The sequence below is a fragment of the Lontra canadensis genome, unplaced genomic scaffold (assembly GCF_010015895.1).
Source record: "Lontra canadensis isolate GAN:19392208 unplaced genomic scaffold, GSC_riverotter_1.0 scaffold48, whole genome shotgun sequence".
NCBI classification, from domain to species: domain Eukaryota; kingdom Metazoa; phylum Chordata; class Mammalia; order Carnivora; family Mustelidae; genus Lontra; species Lontra canadensis.
Window position 1 is genome coordinate 10,637,614 of NW_022631042.1, and position 20,392 is coordinate 10,658,005.

General features: G+C 44.5%; 1 protein-coding gene across 3 annotated transcripts in view; it reads left to right on the top strand.

Moving 5' to 3' along the window:
* The window catches only part of LHFPL3 (LHFPL tetraspan subfamily member 3), a 571,679-nt gene that overhangs the window by 493,865 nt on the left and 57,422 nt on the right, over window positions 1–20,392 (top strand). The window contains exon 3 of one of the 3 annotated variants that reach the window (XM_032873323.1): window positions 16,967–17,014. The exons of 1 other annotated variant lie outside the window; for it this stretch is intronic. In XM_032873323.1, the coding sequence (XP_032729214.1) occupies window positions 16,967–16,983 (17 nt within the window). In that variant the 3' untranslated portion in view covers window positions 16,984–17,014. The remainder of the gene's footprint in view (window positions 1–16,966; window positions 17,015–20,392) is intronic. One more of the 3 variants, XM_032873324.1, reaches the window with a different exon arrangement.

The following is a 20,392-nucleotide window of genomic DNA, read 5'->3' on the forward strand; positions in this document are numbered from 1 at the left end:
GGCAAGCAGCGGAGCAACGGAGCACAAAATCAGGACTTTTAAAAGTCTGTTCCGCTGAGGGACATCGCTCCAGAGGCTTAACCGGGGTGAAGCGCACGCGGGGTCAGCGTGGCCTCAGGTCCCGCAGGGTCACAGAAGGATGGGGGGTGTCTGAGTGTCGCAGAGCTCGCAGGTATTAGAACGGGGAAGCCGGTTACAGAGACAGAGCCAAGGAGTGAGCTCTAAGCTCGGGGTTACCTTGAACCGCTCGCAGGCTCGGTCAGCTTGGAGCGCGGCCGGAGGCCAGGGTGACGGGAGCAACTGGGCGCTGTTCTCTGAGGGCGCACTGAGGAGTGGGACCCCGAGCTCTCGGCTCCTCCGGGCCGGAGACTGGGAGGCCGCCATCTTCATTCCCGTCCTCCGGACTCTACGGAAAGCGCTCAGGGAACAAAAGCTCCCGAAAGCAAACCCGAGCGGATTACTCAGACCGGCTCCTGGTAAGGGCGGTGCAACTCCGCCTGGGGCAAAGACACTTGAGAATCACTACAACAGGCCCCTCCCCCAGAAGATCAACAAGAAACCCAGCCAGGACCAAGTTCACCTACCAAGGAGTGCAGTTTCAATACCAAGGAGAGCAGCGGAATTCCAGAGGAGGAGAAAGCAAAGCACGGAACTCATGGCTTTCTCCCCATGATTCTTTAGCCTTGCAGTTAATTTAATTTTTTTTTCTTTTTCAATTTTTTTTTCTCTTCTTCTGCTAAATTTTTTTTAACTTTTACCCTTTTCTTTTTTAACGTTTTTTAACTAGTTTATCTAATATATATATATTTTTTTCCTTTTTATATTTTTTCATTATTGGTTTTCTTTTTTTATTTCTTTCTTTTTTCTTTTTTCTTTTTTCTTTTCTTTTTTTTTTTTTTTTCTTTCTGAACCTCTTTATATCCCCTTTCCCCGCCCCCTCACGATTTGGGATCTCGTCTGATTTGGCTAAAGCATATTTTCCTGGGGTTGTTGCCACGCTTTTAGTATTTTTCTTGTTCCTTCATATACCCTTATCTGGACAAAATGACAAGGCTCAAAAATTCACCACAAAAAAAAGAACAAGAGGTAGTCCCAAAGGCTAGGGACCTAATCAATACAGACATTGGTAATATGTCAGATCTAGAGTTCAGAATGACGATTCTCAAGGTTCTAGCCGGGCTCGAAAAAGGCATGGAAGATATTAGAGAAACCCTCTCGGGAGATATAAAAGCCCTTTCTGGAGAAATAAAAGAACTAAAATCTAATCAAGTTGAAATCAAAAAAGCTATTAATGAGGTGCAATAAAAAATGGAGGCTCTCACTGCTAGGAGAAATGAGGCAGAAGAAAGAATTAGCGATATAGAAGACCAAATGACAGAGAATAAAGAAGCTGAGCAAAAGAGGGACAAACAGCTATTGGACCACGAGGGCAGAATTCGAGAGATAAGTGACACCATAAGACGAAACAACATTAGAATAATTGGGATTCCAGAAGAAGAAGAAAGAGAGAGGGGAGCAGAAGGTATATTGGAGAGAATTATTGGAGAGAATTTCCCCAATATGGCAAAGGGAACAAGCATCAAAACCCAGGAGGTTCAGAGAACCCCCCTCAAAATCAATAAGAATAGGTCCACACCCCATCACCTAATAGTCAAATTTACAAGTCTTAGTGACAAAGAGAAAATCCTGAAAGCAGCCCGGGAAAAGAAGTCTGTAACATACAATGGTAAAAATATAAGATTGGCAGTAGACTTATCCACAGAGAACTGGCAGGCCAGAAAGAGCTGGCATGATATATTCAGAGTACTAAACGAGAAAAACATGCAGCCAAGAATACTATATCCAGCTAGGCTATCATTGAAAATATAAGGAGAGATTAAAAGCTTCCAGGACAAACAAAAACTGAAAGAATTTGCAAACACCAAACCAGCTCTACAGGAAATATTGAAAGGGGTCCTCTAAACAAAGAGAGAGCCTAAAAGTAGTAGATCAGAAAGGAACAGAAACAATATACAATAACAGTCACCTTACAGGCAATACAATGGCACTGAATTCATATCTCTCAATAGTTACCCTGAATGTTAATGGGCTAAATGCCCCAATCAAAAGACACAGGGTATCAGAATGGATAAAAAAACAAAACCCATCTATATGTTGCCTCCAAGAAACTCATTTTAAACCCGAAGACACTTTCAGATTTAAAGTGGGGGGGTGGAAAAGAATTTACCATGCTAATGGACATCAGAAGAAAGCAGGAGTGGCCATCCTTATATCAGATCAATTAGATTTTAAGCCAAAGACTATAATAAGAGATGAGGAAGGACACTATATCATACTCAAAGGATCTGTCCAACAAGAAGATCTAACAATTTTAAATATCTATACCCCTAACGTGGAGCAGCCAACTATATAAACCAATTAATAACAAAATCAAAGAAACACATCAACAGTAATACAATAATAGTAGGGGACTTTAACACTCCCCTCACTGAAATGGACAGATCATCCAAGCAAAAGATCAACAAGGAAATAAAGGCCTTAAATGACACACTGGACCAGATGGATATCACAGATATATTCAGAACATTTCATCCCAAAGCAACAGAATACACATTCTTCTCTAGTGCCCATGGAACATTCTCCAGAATAGATCACATCCTTGGTCCTAAAACAGGTCTCAACCGGTATCAAAAGATTGGGATCATTCCCTGCATATTTTCAGACCACAATGCTCTGAAGCTAGAACTCAATCACAAGAGGAAATTTGGAAAGAACCCAAATACATGGAGACTAAACAGCATCCTTCTAAAGAATGAATGGGTCAACCAGGAAATTAAAGAAGAATTGAAAAAATTCATGGAAACAAATGATAATGAAAATACAACGGTTCAAAATCTGTGGGACACAACAAAGGCAGTCCTGAGAGGAAAATATATAGCGGTACAAGCCTTTCTCAAGAAACAAGAAAGGTCTCAGGTACACAGCCTAACCCTACACCTAAAGGAGCTGGAGAAAGAACAAGAAAGAAACCCTAAACCCAGCAGGAGAAGAGAAATCATAAAGATCAGAGCAGAAATCAATGAAATAGAAACCAAAAAAACAAGAGAACAAATCAACGAAACTAGGAGCTGGTTCTTTGAAAGAATTAATAAGATTGATAAACCCCTGGCCAGACTTATCAAAAAGAAAAGAGAAAGGACCCAAATAAATAAAATCATGAATGAAAGAGGAGAGATCACAACTAACACCAAAGAAATACAGATAATTATGAGAACATACTATGAGCAACTCTACGCCAACAAATTTGACAATCTGGAAGAAATGGATGCATTCCTAGAGACATATAAACTACCACAACTGAACCAGGAAGAAATAGAAAGCCTGAACAGACCCATAACCAGTAAGGAGATTGAAACAGTCATCAAAAATCTCCAAACAAACAAAAGCCCAGGGCCAGACGGCTTCCCGGGGGAATTCTACCAAACATTTAAGGAAGAACTAATTCCTATTCTCCTGAAACTATTCCAAAAAATAGAAATGGAAGGAAAACTTCCAAACTCATTTTATGAGGCCAGCATCACCTTGATCCCAAAACCAGACAAGGATCCCATCAAAAAAGAGAACTACAGACCAATATCCTTGATGAACACAGATGCAAAAATTCTCACCAAAATACTAGCCAATAGGATTCAACAGTACATTAAAAGGATTATTCACCACGACCAAGTGGGATTTATTCCAGGGCTGCAAGGTTGGTTCAACATCCGCAAATCAATCAATGTGATACAACACATTAATAAAAGAAAGAACAAGAACTATATGATACTCTCCATAGATGCTGAAAAAGCATTTGACAAAGTACAGCATCCCTTCCTGATCAAAACTCTTCAAAGTGTAGGGATAGAGGGCACATACCTCAATATTATCAAAGCCATCTATGAAAAACCCACCGCAAATATCATTCTCAATGGAGAAAAACTGAAAGCATTTCTGCTAAGGTCAGGAACATGGCAGGGATGTCCGTTATCACCACTGCTATTCAACATAGTACTAGAAGTCCTGGCCTCAGCAATCAGACAACAAAAAGAAATTAAAGGCATCCAAATCGGCAAAGAAGAAGTCAAACTATCACTCTTCGCAGATGATATGATACTATATGTGGAAAAGCCAAAAGACTCCACTCCAAAACTGCTAGAACTGGTACAGGAATTCAGTAAAGTGTCAGGATATAAAATCAATGCACAGAAATCAGTTGCATTTCTCTACACCAACAATAAGACAGAAGAAAGAGAAATTAAGAAGTCAATCCCATTTACAATTGCACCCAAAACTATAAGATACCTAGGAATCAACCTAACCAAAGAGACTAAGAATCTATACACAGAAAACTATAAAGTACTCATGAAAGAAATTGAGGAAGACACAAAGAAATGGAAAAATGTTCCATGCTCCTGGATTGGAAGAATAAATATTGTGAAAATGTCTATGCTACCTAAAGCAATCTACACATTTAATGCAATTCCTATCAAAGTACCATCCATTTTTTTCAAAGAAATGGAACAAAGAATCCTAAAATTTATATGGAACCAGAAAAGGCCTCGAATAGCCAAAGGAATATTGAAAAAGAAAGCCAAAGTTGGTGGCATCACAATTCCAGACTTCAAGCTCTATTACAAAGCTGTCATCATCAAGACAGCATGGTACTGGCACAAAAACAGACACATAGATCAATGGAACAGAATAGAGAGCCCAGAAATAGACCCTCAACTCTATGGTCAACTAATCTTTGACAAAGGAGGAAAGAATGTCCAATGGAAAAAAGACAGCCTCTTCAATAAATGGTGTTGGGAAAATTGGACAGCCACATGCAGAAAAATGAAATTGGATCATTTCCTTACACCACACACGAAAATAGACTCAAAATGGATGAAGGACCTCAATGTGAGAAAGGAATCCATCAAAATCCTTGAGGAGAACACAGGCAGCAACCTCTTCGACCTCAGCCGCAGCAACATCTTCCTAGGAACATCACCAAAGGCAAGGGAAGCAAGGGCAAAAATGAACTATTGGGATTTTATCAAGATCAAAAGCTTTTGCACAGCAAAGGAAACAGTAAACAAAAACCAAAAGACAACTGACAGAATGGGAGAAGATATTTGCAAATGACATATCAGATAAAGGGCTAGTGTCCAGAATCTATAAAGAACTTAGCAAACTCAACACCCAAAGAACAAATAATCCAATCAAGAAATGGGCAGAAGACATGAACAGACATTTCTGCAAAGAAGACATCCAGATGGCCAACAGACACATGAAAAAGTGCTCCATATCACTCGGCATCAGGGAAATACAAATCAAAAGCACAATGAGATACCACCTCACACCAGTCAGAATGGCTAAAATTAACAAGTCAGGAAATGACAGATGCTGGCGAGGATGCGGAGAAAGGGGAACCCTCCTACACTGTTGGTGGGAATGCAAGCTGGTGCAACCACTCTGGAAAACAGCATGGAGGTTCCTCAAAATGTTGAAAATAGAACTACCCTATGACCCAGCAATTGCACTGCTGGGTATTTACCCTAAAGATACAAACGTAGTGATCCGAAGGGGCACGTGCACCCGAATGTTTATAGCAGCAATGTCTACAATAGCCAAACTATGGAAAGAACCTAGATGTCCATCAACAGACGAATGGATAAAGAAGAGGTGGTATATATACACAATGGAATACTATGCAGCCATCAAAAGAAATGAAATCTTGCCATTTGCAACGACGTGGATGGAACTAGAGGGTATCATGCTTAACGAAATAAGTCAATTGGAGAAAGACAACTATCATATGATCTCCCTGATATGAGGGAGAGGAGATGCAACATGGGGGTTAAGGGGGTAGGAGAAGAGTAAATGAAGCAAGATGGGATTGGGAGGGAGATAAACCATAAGTGACTCTTAATCTCACAAAACAAACTGAGGGTTGCTGGGGGGAGGGGGGTTGGGGGGGTGGGGTTATTATGGACATTGGGGAGGGTATGTGCTATGATGAGTGCGGTGAAGTGTGTAAACCTGGCGATTCACAGACCTGTACCCCTGGGGAAAAAAATATATGTTTATAAAAAATAAAATTAAATTTTAAAAAAAGCATCTATGCATAATGGTGATACCAAAATTAACCAGAGAATTTTGACAGAAGTGTAGTCTACACAGTTTTTTGTCCCCCTGATTGTTGGAAGATTCAATTCAGGCAATTCCAGATTAGGTAAAGAGAGCTTTGGAGGTAAACTAGTCATGCTCTCAAAACCTTCCTGTACTTACAAGTCTTTTTTCTTTAAGAAAAAAATGGTTCATTTCTTTTGAAGGAAAAACCAAAAAATTGTAAAAAAAACTAAAAAAAAAAACAAAAACCAAGTGAAGAGCATAATTTAGATTGTGGTGCTATATGTCAGCCTATGTGTAACCATCTCCTGTGTCCAAGGGAAAGTCTAGGGCAGTGCATTCCATGATGAGAGAGAGACCTGGTTCCCCACCTTCAGCACGCCCCCACATGCACGCCACCCCTCCCCACAAGCTTCCCCCACATGCACCCTACTCCAAACCACCAGGCACCCCGACAAGATTGCCAGGTTCTCTGAGAGCCGTTATGCAGCACCATGTTCTCGTTTGAAAAATAAGAGGCAGTGGGATTTTCATGCATCATGAAAAGATTGTGAAGATGAATGAAGTAATGTCTCACAGAACATCTTAATACATCAGAAAAGGATGTTCAGAGCACTGTACAACACAGGGAGGGTGCTAGATACAGGCTTCAGAGCAACTGGACAGGAATTTGAATCCTCAGCAAACCTGCACTACTGCTTCCTGGTTATCTGACTGTGGGTGAGACACTAGAATGTTGCTGTCCTCACCTGTAAAAGGAGGGCTGGGCACCTGCCTAGGATGCCATCCCAATGGACAAAGACAGTGTAGAGGAAATGCCTGTCCTGCAGTAGACCGTCTCGATCCCTGTCTCTGATTAGCCCTTCAGCTCTCTGGGAACTCATGATGTGTGCATAATGTAAATTTTTCCAGCTTTCTTGCTTCTCCTGTTTTTCCGTGTTTTGCCATTTCAGTGGCGTTTTGGTGGAAGCCAAGCTGGAATAGTAAGAGAACTTTGAGATGGAATGAACCTTCTAAAAGTCAGCGTTGTCCTTTGTTATTTTCTGCTCCCATAACAGAGCTCGCCACAGAAGATAGACTTGAATGTTTGGGGTGCTTGAGGGCTTAGATGCACCAGATAGCTTTCAGTGGCCTCTTTGGGTAGAAAATCTAGAGTTGGTTGTATTGTCCATTGCTCTGTCAGGCGCTGTTAATACCCAAAGCATTACATCCCCCAATGAACATAGAGAACATAAAGGGTAACTATGAAGGACCAAATTTCTCTCCCAGCTACACATTCAGGGACCCTAATTCACAGGCTTGAGTGCATACATCTGAGGAGAGCGTTTTCTTCACAACCCATGTTCACTCTGCCCAAGTGTGTCATGGAGTAACACTTCTGTAAAGCACATTTAACTTGGCCAATTGAGTCTTAAAGTGTGTCTTTTGCTCTTGTTATTTCTCATTTAGAGTACTCTCTCATCCACCTCAGCAAGCTCTTTTCCTGTCATGGCTCGCTACCTTGTCTTGAGATCTTTCTATTTAGTATTTCTACTTGATGGAAAGGTCAGCCCAGATGGTTAGAATAACCAAATCCTCAGGAGGACTTTCCTGTCTCTGGGTTCCATGAGGACCCAGCCCCAGGCTCCTTCTGAATCCTCACCTCTGTCTCCCTCTTCTGTATCTCCTAGATGTGCCTAGACAGCCCCAGCGTGTTGGCCTCCTGACTTTAAATATTCTGTAGCATCATTTTCCTCCTGAAATCACTTGTTGAGACCTGTGAGACATCACTGGGGTCTGGCTGGACAAGAGGGACCAAAATGGCAAGCCCAGATAAGGTGTGCCTGCTGCTACTGTCCAGTAGAGACAAACACTTGCACGGTGGCAAGTGGACAGAAGGAAGATCTAGAGTCAAAAGCCAGCTGACACGCTTCCAGTGTCCCATTGACTAGCTAATCAGCACGTGTGTGCATGGTCTGCTCGGTGTGGCCTGCTCAGGTGCTAGAAGCAGAGAAGGCAGCTTCAGTTTCCTGATGGCTTGGATGAAACATGACCAAGGAATTCCTTTATTAGATGCCTGTAGTGCTGAAATTTTGCTCACCTCAGTTGAGGTGAACAGCTGATATTCTCAGATCACTGACGGCCATTGTAGCCTTGGAGAGGCAGAAATACCTTTTATTTTGATGCAGGTAGGAGACAGTTGTCAGCCAGATTTATATCGTTAAACACATATAAATTCACATTCTCTAGCATTTTCTTTTTGCCATTCCTTCCTTCCTTTCAGTCTCCCCTTGGATGAGCTCCATTATATTTTCTGCAACACTTCATAGAGTGGCATCTGGAGTCAGATGCCCCAGGTTCAATTCTTGGCCCTTCAGTTTACCATCCGGATGGCTGTGGGGGATACATTTAGCCATTAGGACCTCAGTTTACTGATCCTCACTGACGGAAGTGAAAATAGTGCCTACCAGATTGATCCTCCTAAAGACTCTGGTATCAGACACAGAGTAAGTACTCCAGAAATATTGTTCAATCAACCGATGTTTGCTGTGTGTTTTACTAGTAAGAGTGATTTTTAGAGTTGCTCTCCATGGGGCTGCAGGCTTTGCTTCTAGGCAGACAACATCCAGAGCCTGGGAGACTCCCTGCAGGTACAAATACCACCAGCAAGAAGGTAAGCTTACATAAGATACGACCTGCAGGGGTCATCCCTTGTTCATCCACTTATTCCATTTGATATTTTTTGAGTACCTACTATGTGTTAAGCACAGTTCTAGAAGATGGAAATAAAGTAGTGAGCCAAGTAGACAAAATCCCCTATCTCCTAGAGTTTGTTTTCTGATAGGGAGAGATGGGCAATAAATCAAGGTAAAAGGCAAGAAAATATCAGAGAGTTGTAAGTGCCATGCAGAGAATTTAAACCAGGTGATAGACTAGACAGTGGCCCCCCAGGTTGTTTATCCAGGGATGGTCTCCGTGGATGTGGCATTTAAGACGGATCCACCAGACAGTGAGAAAGACTTTCACGCAGTGGGAAGAGTGCAAAGATCCGAAGATGGGAAGGAAGAGCAGTTTGGTTGGATGATAGTGAGGGGGAGAATGGTGTGCACTGAAGCTGGAAGGTAGGCGGGGGCCAGATCTCACAGGCTTCCTAAGCCAGGGAAAGGAGTTTGGATTTCATTCCAACTGTGATGGGAGCTATTGGATGGCTGTGAACAGGGAGTGATATAATCGGACTTAAATTTCTAAATGTTCCTCCTGCCTCTCCTGCCCCTCTCTTTCCTATCACTGGCCACGGCGGGCCTTGCATGCTGAGGTATTTGCTGTCTTTGGAATAAGCCATCCTATACAGCTGCCTGCCAGAAAGGAGTGCTCAGAAGACAAAGAGGCCATCCCATTCGAATCTGAAAAGCCCACAGTTTTTTCACCTTTTGTCATTTTTAGAGGTGACAAGATAAAAGCAAGGATTATACAAGAAGTTGACCACCTACCCTGGGAATCGAAAACCAAGAAAGATGGTATCAGGGCTGTGGTGAACATAAAATTGGGTCCCACCTTCCAGCACCCTGTTTTTCAGGAGTCCACTATGTTCTCCTAGTCATTGCCATACTCCAGAAAGAATTGAAGAGTTATCCTGGCTAAGCGGTGATATGCTAGGTTAACTTTTGGGGCATACCACAAACTAGATGTCAAGACCACCGAGCTCTTATAGATTGTGAATCTGCCTCTTAGTGTCCCTTCTAGGAGATATGTCTCATAGGATATCAATTTATCTCTGGGGACAGATGAAAATTGTACCCAGTGTGGTTTCTGCATTCTGAAGTTAATGCAGTGTGTTTCAAACAGTGACAGTACGATAAGCATCTTTCCTAATATTTCATGGTGACGAAGATTTCTGTTCCATTTGGAGGCTATCGATATATATACAACATGGCACAGGGAATCCGAAACCCTAGGTTCTGACCTCAGCTCTGCCACCAATGTTTAAACTTTGGGGAAGCATTTTGAACCTTAGTCTGCTCATCTCTGAAGGAAGGAACTGGAACTGACTCCATCTTGGATCATTCTTAGCTCTCATATTTGATTGTCCGTATACCGTCATCCCGATTTTCTGAGAGCCCATGTTTGCAAGGCAGGGGCATCTGGTCTACCCTACAGCTGAATGGATGCCACAGGGATTAAGCTTACACCTTGGACATCTTTAGCACCATTCCATTATCACTTGAACGAACCATCTCTACAGTTAGGAAGAGCACAGCTTTTCAGTGAGTCTTCCTCGTGAAACCATTTACTCTGATAATAATGTAGTTACTAGATTTTACTGAATGTTCACCTTCTATCATTCAAGCGTCATAATAACCCCATGAAATAAGCAGTATCCCCAATTTAATGCAGGAAACTGGACCTTGGAGAAGTTAGCTAATGTGCCTAAGGACACAGCTGGAGCATACCAGACCCAGACTCAGGCTGACTCCAAAGCCCACGCAGGAACTGAGCTGCCACACTCCAGCATCATTACTTACTTATTTTACCATACTCCATGGTAATGTATCAAGACATCTGACAGATATTACTAGATGCACAATAAGTCATTCTTGAACAAATACATGTTTAATGCTCTGCGAACTTGCCTTCAGCAGCTCCCCATGCTGCTTTGGAGAAACGGTATAACCTCCTGGTCTTATGTGGATAGGAGAGACAATGTCTAGTTTGACACAAGTTCCCAGGTGCTTCTGATAGCTCTCCCCACACATGTCCACCACCCCTGCCTTACATACACATCTCCATTTAACGAAAGTCATTCTATCATTTTATTTAAATAAAGGCTGATCTTCTTAGAATCTCAGTTAAATGACAAGGCTTTGTGTGACTTGACCATAAATACACCCAGACTTCCAACTGTATTGTTTATTCAATAATTCTCCTCAGCACCTTACAGACGGGTTTTGACGGAGGTTGTCTTACATATTCATGTTTTTCAGAATCTGACTTCTAGAGCATAGTACACATCTTGCATCCAAATTTTATTGATGGATATTAGATGTTTTAGAACATCACAAATGGCAAAGAACAAGGACAGAAACGATCTGTAACTGCTGTGTCCGATATGTGCCTTAGACACATGTGGCTTTCAAGCCCTTGAAATGTGGTTGAAAAGACTGAGGAACTAGATTTTTAATTGAATTTCATTTTAATTAAATTTAAGTAGTGACGTGTGTCCAGTGGCTACCATACTAGAAGGTGCCAGTATAAAGAAATAACCTTTCTTCTTTCTTGACCAAAATAATGTAGAACTGAGAACTGAGACCCCTCCCATTTTTTTGTAAGTTGCTTTCCATTAAATCCAAAACAAAAATAGCAACAACAACCGTAAGAGCCAAGAAGAAATTCTAGCATGCTTCCATGAGCCACTGGGGAATGAATTCTTAATGGAGAGAATTCTGACCCAGGAGTCGATAAAAGCAGGTAGGCAGGAAGAGACGTTCCCAAGGGGAGGTCCTCGGCAAATTCCTAGTTGTGAGACATGGAGCAGACAGAGCCTGTCAAGGAGAGAGTAATTGCCCCTCAGAGGAAAATCTAACTGTGTTTTTAGCCACCTGTCAACCCAGAGGGAGGACAGGATGGCGATGTTAAATTGGCAAGATTGTAAAACACGGAAGTTAACTACCGTACAAGGCCGGCTGAGGTGTTTAAAGTGCATTTTAACTGGTAGAACTTCATTTCCCAAAATCCAGACGGTGGCTGTTGCTGGTGCAGGGCAGACTGCGGACCTCTAGCTCTTTCATTCCACAAAACTCGCATTTGCAATAAAAATACCATTCTACCAAGGCGGGATCGGGCTGGATTTTCATCTAAAGCAAATACTAAGAAAATCACAAAGGACCAGGATTCAGAATGAGAGCGATCAGCTGACGAGGTAACAGGACACACAGGCTCTACTGCAAAACTGTGAACTAAAAACCACCCATTCTGTACAAAAGGGAGCTACCACGGGAGCAAAGAGGGCAAGAAACATAAACTGGAGGGGAAGTTCATTAACGGGCCCAGAGAAGAGAGCGAGAGATGGATTCTGAGCTAGGACAGTGTTTCTCAAATGGAATTTCAGGGATGTATTCTTGCAAGGAGGTGGGGGTCACTGGGTTTAGTAGGGATGTTTAAGTTTTATGCTTTCCTTTCACCAAATATAAAGATGTAACTTGTCTTTCTTCGGTGACAGTTCTCAACTGAGAATCATTTTCGAAGGATGAGATTTTGGCTTTCTTAAAAAAGGGTTTCTCAAATGCTGGCTAAGGGAGTATATCATAGGTCTTAGACGATTATTTTCCTTTAAAGGGGTCCAGAGTTTATTCAGATTTGAGGATCAGTGACCTAAAGGCAGACCATACACACTATCTGATTTTATTCTTATTGGGGGAATGAAAGCAGCTTCCTAACTTTGCCCTTTGCTTATGAAGAGCTTAAACCTCTCTAAACTCAGCAGAGCCGGCCGAGCACAGTGCTCGTATTTTACTCCCTAAGGGATATCATTGCTTAGAAGATTATGTTCTTCTCTTGCAACTGGGGAGCAACACAGCACCGTCATTGAGATCGTGAGTTGGGGGTCCACCACTAACCCTGACTCTCCAGCAGGCTGAGATGTTCGTAGCCTTATGTGTAAAACAAAGCAGCGGACTGGGTCACTAATTGCCAAGGTCATGTCCAGCCTAGATTTCTGATTCCAACCATAAATTACAGTCCCATGTTGTAACTCTCCTCTGAAAGGCCTCTTAGCTAAAAATCATTTTCCCTGGGGTTCTGTGCCATATCTGTTCTTTTCATTGCTACCCTCCACCACTGAGAGCTGAAGGTCCAGGAGGTGATGCATTTGAAGGAAAATCCGTCCGCACCCAGTGTTCCACCTGTTACCTGCTACCACCTAGGAAGTGGGAAATTAAACAATCGAACCCAGACTCCCAGGGCTCAGTGCAAATCTCCCAGATATAAAAGAAATACGTAGTCTGAGGGACATTTGGGTTTTTTAAAGTTTCCAAGGAACCAGACAGCTGTTTGCTGGGTGTGAGTATATCAAGTGGAACCACTGCTTTTGTGTTTTGAATATTATAGAAAAAGTTATGTAATGAGTAGCATCTCAGGTTGTTAGTTCATCTACCGCTGTTAAGAGTGACTGATGGATTTGGGGAGCCCTCTCAACAGCCAGCTGTGCCCAGTAGCACCAGTGATGGTACAAGGCCTGCCTGGGTCTGAGGAGCGTGTGCTTAGAACCAAACCAGGGCTGACTTTTGGTAGGGGTAATGCTATTCCTTTTCTCTGAGAAGTCCTCCCCCCGCCAAGGGTGCAGACAATGGATGTCCCATTGCTTCGGCCTTGTTTGAAACATGATACCTATGGCCTGGGGGATGCTTCTCAGGGGTCAGAGGGACCCAGAAGAAGTTGGTCTTGAGACCTGACTCTGAGTCTCTGCTTTATAGCTAAAGCAGAGACCATCAGAATACTCTAAAAATGACTCTGGCATCAGTCCTTCATTTGGTGATAGAACCCATTCTTTTGGCCTTTTTCCTCCTTGGGCTACCTACTGAAACTTAGCCTAGCAGCTGACACCTGGGTATATCTGTATTGCCTTAGGGAGGATGGGACCCTGGGACCCAGAGTAGAGCTCAGAAGCTACAGCCATCAGATCGTACTAGAGCTCACCCTGCAGGACAATGGTGCCCTGGCCAGCTTCTCGACGTCAGGGGCTCCAGTCCTCCAGATTGTGGTCCTGTGGCCTCATGAGCTCCTTGGCCCTCCCAGAAACATGACTTTGCTTGTCCCATCAACCAGAAAGACGTGCCTGCCTCTCTCTCTTCTGTTAAAGCAATGACCTTCCAGACAGTACAGAATGAAAGCCTTCCAGTACAAGAGAATGACTTATTTGAAATGATTCCCTTGGAGATCATCTTGTGTTTCCCACCCTAGTTATAATTTGGCTAATTGCTTAATAATTCTGTTTAAATGTCTCCATTTCTGCAAACATCAATTCATTAGGTCTACTTTTCCTAGTTGGAAATCTCTTCGCTTCTCTAAATATCCTCGGCCCCTTTCCATTTGCACTTTTGCCTGAGCAACATTCTGATGACATAAAGAACATCCCTTCGCAGAGGTGTTGAGCATATCAAGGTGTCTCTCTGCGTTCCAAGCCCTGTAACCTATAGCCTTGAAACAGGACCTGTGTTTGGGAAAGATCTCAGACTGTGTCTTTATTTTTTTTATTAACATATAATGTATTATTTGCCCCAAGGGTACAGGTCTATGAATCATCAGGCTTAGACATTTTACAGTGCTCACCATAGCACATACCCCCCCGCAATGTCCATCACCCAGCCACCCTATCCCTACCTCCTCCCCCGGCAACACTCAGTTTGTTTCCTGAGATTAAGAGTCTCCTTATGGTTTGTCTCCATCCCTGGTCCCATCTTGTTTCATTTTTTTCCTTCCCTTCTCCCCATGAACCCCCGCCCCTCCTCTCAAATCCCTCATATCAGAATATGATAATTGTCTTTCTCTGATTGACTTATTTCGCTCAGCATAATACCCTCTAGTTCCATCCACATCATCGCAAATGGCAAGATTTCGGGGTTTTGATGGCTGCATAGTATTCTATTGTATATATATATATGTATATATATACCACATCTTCTTTATCCATTCATCTGTTGATGGACATCTAGGCTCCTTCCATGGTTTGGCTATTGTGGACATTGCTGTTATAAACATAGGGGTGCACGTGCCCCTTTGGATCACTACATTTGTGTCTTTAGGGTAAATACCCGGTAGTGCAATTACTGGGTAATAGGATAGCTCTATTTTCAACTTTTTGAGGACCCTCCATACTGTTTTCCAGAGTGGCTGCACCAGCTTACATTCCCACCAATAGTGTAGGAGGGTTGCCTTTCTCCGCATCCTCGCCAACATTTGCTGTTTCCTGACTGGGTTAATTTTAGCCATTCTGACTGGTGTGAGGTGGTATCTCACTGTGGTTTTGATTTGGATTTCCCTGATGCCGAGTGATGTTGAGCACTTTTTCATGTGTCTGTTGGCCATTTGGATGTCTTCTTTGCAGAGATGTCTGTCCATGTCTTAATCTATAAAGAACTTATCAAACTCAACACCTAAAGAACAAATAATCCAATCAAGAAATCAGACTGTGTCTTTAAAAAGCCAGCTTCCCTGCCCAATGAAGCTGCTATCACCGATTACCGGCAGCCCTAGCCCCCTCCTGCAGCGGGAGGCATGCCATCCCAGGATCGGAGGCTGCCCAAGGCAGGAAAACCCAGCCCAGCCTTGAGGAGCCTGCTGCCCAGCTGGCAGCTAGAGAATTCAACTCTGGGGTACCTCTGCACATAAGAATAGAATCCAGGTTAAAACTCCACTTAAAGCAGGAGCCTTCTCAGAGCACACCCATCCATGGTGGGGGACCACAGATACACACACACACACCCTGCACGTTGCTGGAAGCGGAACACCCTGGTGGTGTCTGTGCTTTGGAGTGGGGGTGGGGATAGCCTGTGACTCACCCCTTCCGGCAGAGGTTGATTAGGCGAAACAGATACAGACACATTCCTTATCATCCGTTCCCTCTGTCCTCTACCAGCTGGAGACTTCCAATGTTGCTTTTCCTTTTTCATTTGAAAAATTTAGCACCTGCCCATCCAACCGTACCAACCCCATCACTTTGGCTGGACGCTCCCATTCCAGAAGGAGCCAACACAACCCCCCACGCCTTGGAGAAAGTGGGAAAACTTAGAGTGACAGAGGAGGAACCTGAAGCTTCCCCCTGGGAAACTTTCTTGGGCTCGTGATGAATAAGAAGTGACAGAGGTAGCAAGCAAAAGAAGGAAGCAGGAAGCACGCCCGCGTCCCCTTCTTTCCCTCGGGACCACGATGTCCTGCCAAGTGAACTCAGAGCTGACAGAACGGTTCTGGGAAGGAACGGAGGAGTGGAATCTGTCCTCCCTGACCCGGTAAACCACTTGGTTCTCACGAGCCTCCCATCCTCGCCTTTAAGCAATTCTGTGTGTGAAGCCAGTTGGAAAACACACGGCACCGTCAGTCCAAAGGGTAATCCCTGGTGACACATCCGCAGCCTTCAACTGTCCGACATGAACCGGACCTCAGGGTTCTACCTGATCTGTGGGTACGCGATTGATTTTTATTTATCTTTCTTTAAAAAGCTACTCTGAATTTCTTTGGAATTTGCAATCATGCCCTCACAGAATGATCGTAACACATGAAACGGCTGCCAGCCTGTGCGTTTCTAACTTCGTCTGTTTCTCCTGAACGCTTGATTTGTTTCTATTGTTTTCTTCTTATTGAGCATCGAAAATTCACCATGAGTCCTTGGATCTCCATTAATGTTTGATTGTCTAGTCTGGGTGGTACTGCCTGAAGAAGCCAAAGGTAAAAACTAAAGATAACAATGATATCTAACACTTAGATAATGCTCAGTGGTGACTAGGATCAGGTATTTCATGGGTGTTCAGTCATGCCCTCCTCACCACGATCTTAGGAGGTAAGTGCTCCTGTAGGACCCATTTCACAGATGAGGAAACTGAGGACGGGAAGGATAAGATGCTTGCGGGGGTCACACAGCTAGCACGTGGTGGAAACAAGATATGAAACCAGGATATGGCTCCCAGAACTCTGCCTTTCATCACGGTGAACCCCCCATGCCTATCCTTCTGCACACAGACTGGGAGAGCCCGGAATGACCTTGTTATTTTTAACCATGTGCAAAGTACAATCTCTTCATTTATTTTACTTTTAACCCTTCTGTTTTTCCCTCCCAAACTCTCAGACGACGGAAATGCTTAAAGCAAACTAAGGTAGTGTGAGACCACACCATGTAAGTGTGAGCATGGCTCCTTGTGGGTCCGGCTGTTGTGTTGTGCGCTTCTGCCTACCGCCCCCGCATGTTCTCCCCGCTGCTCTTCGCCGGCTCCCTGCTTTCGCCGCTTGGCGCTTAGGCCGCATGAACCATCACTTTTAAGCCATAGATCTTGTCTCGCTCCTGATTTTATATTTGTGCTTCTCTCTCCCGCCACCCCTGGCACCTGGGCAGGAGCCAGAGCACCGCCGCCGTCACCCCGGCACCTGCCCGTGGGAGGAGCCGGGGACTCCTGGGGATTGCGTGAGGTCATTGTTCTCCGACAATGAGCCGTCAGATTGTCAGCTTTTAGGATGCTAGGCATGTGCACACATTCTCGTGGTGACGCCTGACTTCACAGGGTGGAAACATCTGTGGGCTTCTCCATGCTGGTCGTGGTCGCTGATCGCTCGCATTCGCTGTGCACTGTCCTTCTGGGGCTGCCAGCCTAAGCAGATTATTGTTCTGTGAGTCTTTGTAGAGGTGAACGTTATGTGAAAATTAATACCATTCTGCCGTGGCAGCGCTGAAATGAGCCATGGAGAGAAGTAGTACCTCGTTTCTTTATTATTTCCTCTGTACGTATGTATATGATGGACACACATACCTAATGTTAAACGTGTGATCATGGAGAATAATGGGTTTGAGGCCAAATGATGGGCTCTATGACACTTCATTCACACAATGGTGTTTTGGTGTTTCCTGAATCCACATAAACTATATTTCCACTTCGAGTGAATTTAATATGTGGTAAACTAGACTTACAGAATAAGTGGCGGAGGAGAAATTCGTGCCTGACAAAGAATATCTGGAACGTTTGAAATATGACCCTGTCTTACTGTACAGACTTCCCCACCTGCTGATGACCTTGGGGCTGGATCTGCTTGTCCTCAGCCCCACTGAAGTTTCAAGTATGTGTTCAGTAGGCATCAGGAAGGAGGAAACTTTTCCAAATTAGTTGTCGGAGATGACAAGAACTTAAAATTGAAGAGGCTGTCATGAGATGCGTCCCCTACGTGTTGAGACCCCCACCCCGCCGTTTAGACATGCACAGAATTCTGGAGCTGATGGGTCCTCAGGGATGCTGGGTCCTTTACTCCAAATCCCTTAATTCACAGACGATGCCTGGGAGGGACAGTGACTTGCCCAGGATGGTGGGGCAGATGCTGGACTAAATCTCAGTCCTCCTCTTTCCATCGAAGCCTCTCCCCAGTGTATCATCCCAGCTCATTTCTCACTGGGGGAGAACCCCCTACACGGCCATTCACTTTTCTTCTTAAAAGTGAATGGAACCAAAGGAAACTACATCCCAAGAAAAGACTCCGGTCCCAGTCCCGGCTGTGCCATAAATATCTGGGTGAGCCTGGGAAAGTTACAGTGCCTCTCTGAACCTCAGGCTCCTCACCCATAAAACGAGTGTGAGAACTGCTGGTTTCAGTAAGTATATAAATGCTAACTTTGCTCACGAGCCTCTGTCTGCTTTTGTGCGGGTCCTCCCAGCAGTATTCATTTCCCACTACAGAGTTATAAAAAAAGTTCTAATCGGGCTGTGCTAACCCCAGCAAGAGCCCCATAAGTCTCTGTTACTAAGTGAACGGGGACAGAAGCAGGAGGGAGAAGGTGTAGGTGAGAAGCAAGCAGCCTACCCTCCTCACACCGTCCCATGAAACCAAGGGAGACGCAGCAAACCCCAAACTTGGTCATCTCCAATTTCTGCAGTTCGGGGCTATCTAGCTGATGTCTCCTCTTCTCCACCACAAGACACCAAGCCCAGTATGTAAACAAGGTTACGTTGTCTCTTTCCAGTGTATTGCTTACGGAGGTGACAGGGCCAGGGAAGTCTCTGAGGCAATCCAAGAGTAATTGGAAAGCCAACAGAGTCCCACAGATGCCACCTTCAGCAAAGTTGTGAGATACATTTCTTCTTCACATAAAACTACAGAAGTGCAGATATGAGCAAAATACACAATGTCATTTTTAACAGGGTTTGCTTTTTCCATAGGAAATCCATGGCATTTTTACGAGGGATTTTTTTTTTTTATAAAGCAACGAACCATCACTTGATTTAACAATTTGGCCCATTTTGGCTTCTGTATATCAAGTTTAGCTTAATGTGCATCTTTTCTCAAAGTAGCCCATCAGGTCTGCACCTGTCTTCCTTGGAGCTGCTCCTGATTCAAAGTTGAGTGGGAAGAGCAGGTCAGGGTATGGTAGGGAGGGGGCGTGAATCACAGAGATGGACAGTTGCCTGCTCACCTCTTAGGTTCTAATGCTGCTGGACAGAAGGTAGCCCCACACAAAAAAAAAAAAAAAAAAAAAAAAAAAAAAAGCCATGACCTCAGAGAGTATCCCTGGGGTAGAATTTCAGCACCAGGATTTTGGTGGAGTGGGGAGGTAGGAGGGCAAATCTGGCTGGAAAGTTTGTGTTAAAGGACTCTTAAAGCTGCGTTTGCGTGGTACCTCATACTGGATTGAAAAATGTCCCTCCACCACATCCTTTGGAGGGAGCAGCTGTTGAAACGATGGGAAGGGCCCAAGGGCCTCTTCCTGGAAACCATCATTGCCCTAGAATTCCCAGCCTTTGCCCAAGGACAACCATTAGCATAGCACGAAGAGGAAAACAGCCTCCTTGGGCAGCCGTGCAAGACCAGTTCTCGCACTGAGGATACTGGACAGACGAGCAGAGGTGGTGAGCTCCTCGCGCTACTTTTGTCTTTGCGGGAGAATACATGGGGCCGTGGGAGAGGCACTTTCCCCGACTTCTTCTGGGTCCTTCCTGGCCCTTCCTAAGATAATCATTATCCTGCTGAGACCTCTAGTGGCCATTTGGGTAACTGCAGGCATCTGAACAAGGCGGGGAGGAACCACGCGCGCACTGAGGGCTGCCCCTTCGTGTCCTCGGAGGTGTGCAGAGGCCTCTGCCTGGAACACTTTCCATGTGGGGAACAAAGGGAGCCTCTGTGGTCTGAGGCCCCTGCAACGTCAGCCCGGAGCCTGGAGGCCTGTCAGGTGAACGTGTCCAGCAGGGTCCCAACCACAGGATGAGAACTCAGCTTTCTTTCGTGCCTCAGTGATTCCAGCTTAGCTGTGGGACCTGCCGGAAGTCCGGGATTTGGCGGATCCTTCAAGGCTTGCCCTAGAACAGACCTGATCCTCCACTTTTCCCCAAAACCAAGCTGAGCTCCTGAGAGTCTGAAAAGTCCGCCACCAGCAGCCTGACAAACACACCAGCCCGCGTTTGCTCCCCCAGGGCCTTGGGTAGCCCAGCCTGGCTTGGGGGCCGGGCAGCCCTGCTTGGCCTCCCCAGACACTCAGCTCCCAGAGGGACAGAAACCAAGCCCCCCACCACCCCTGCCT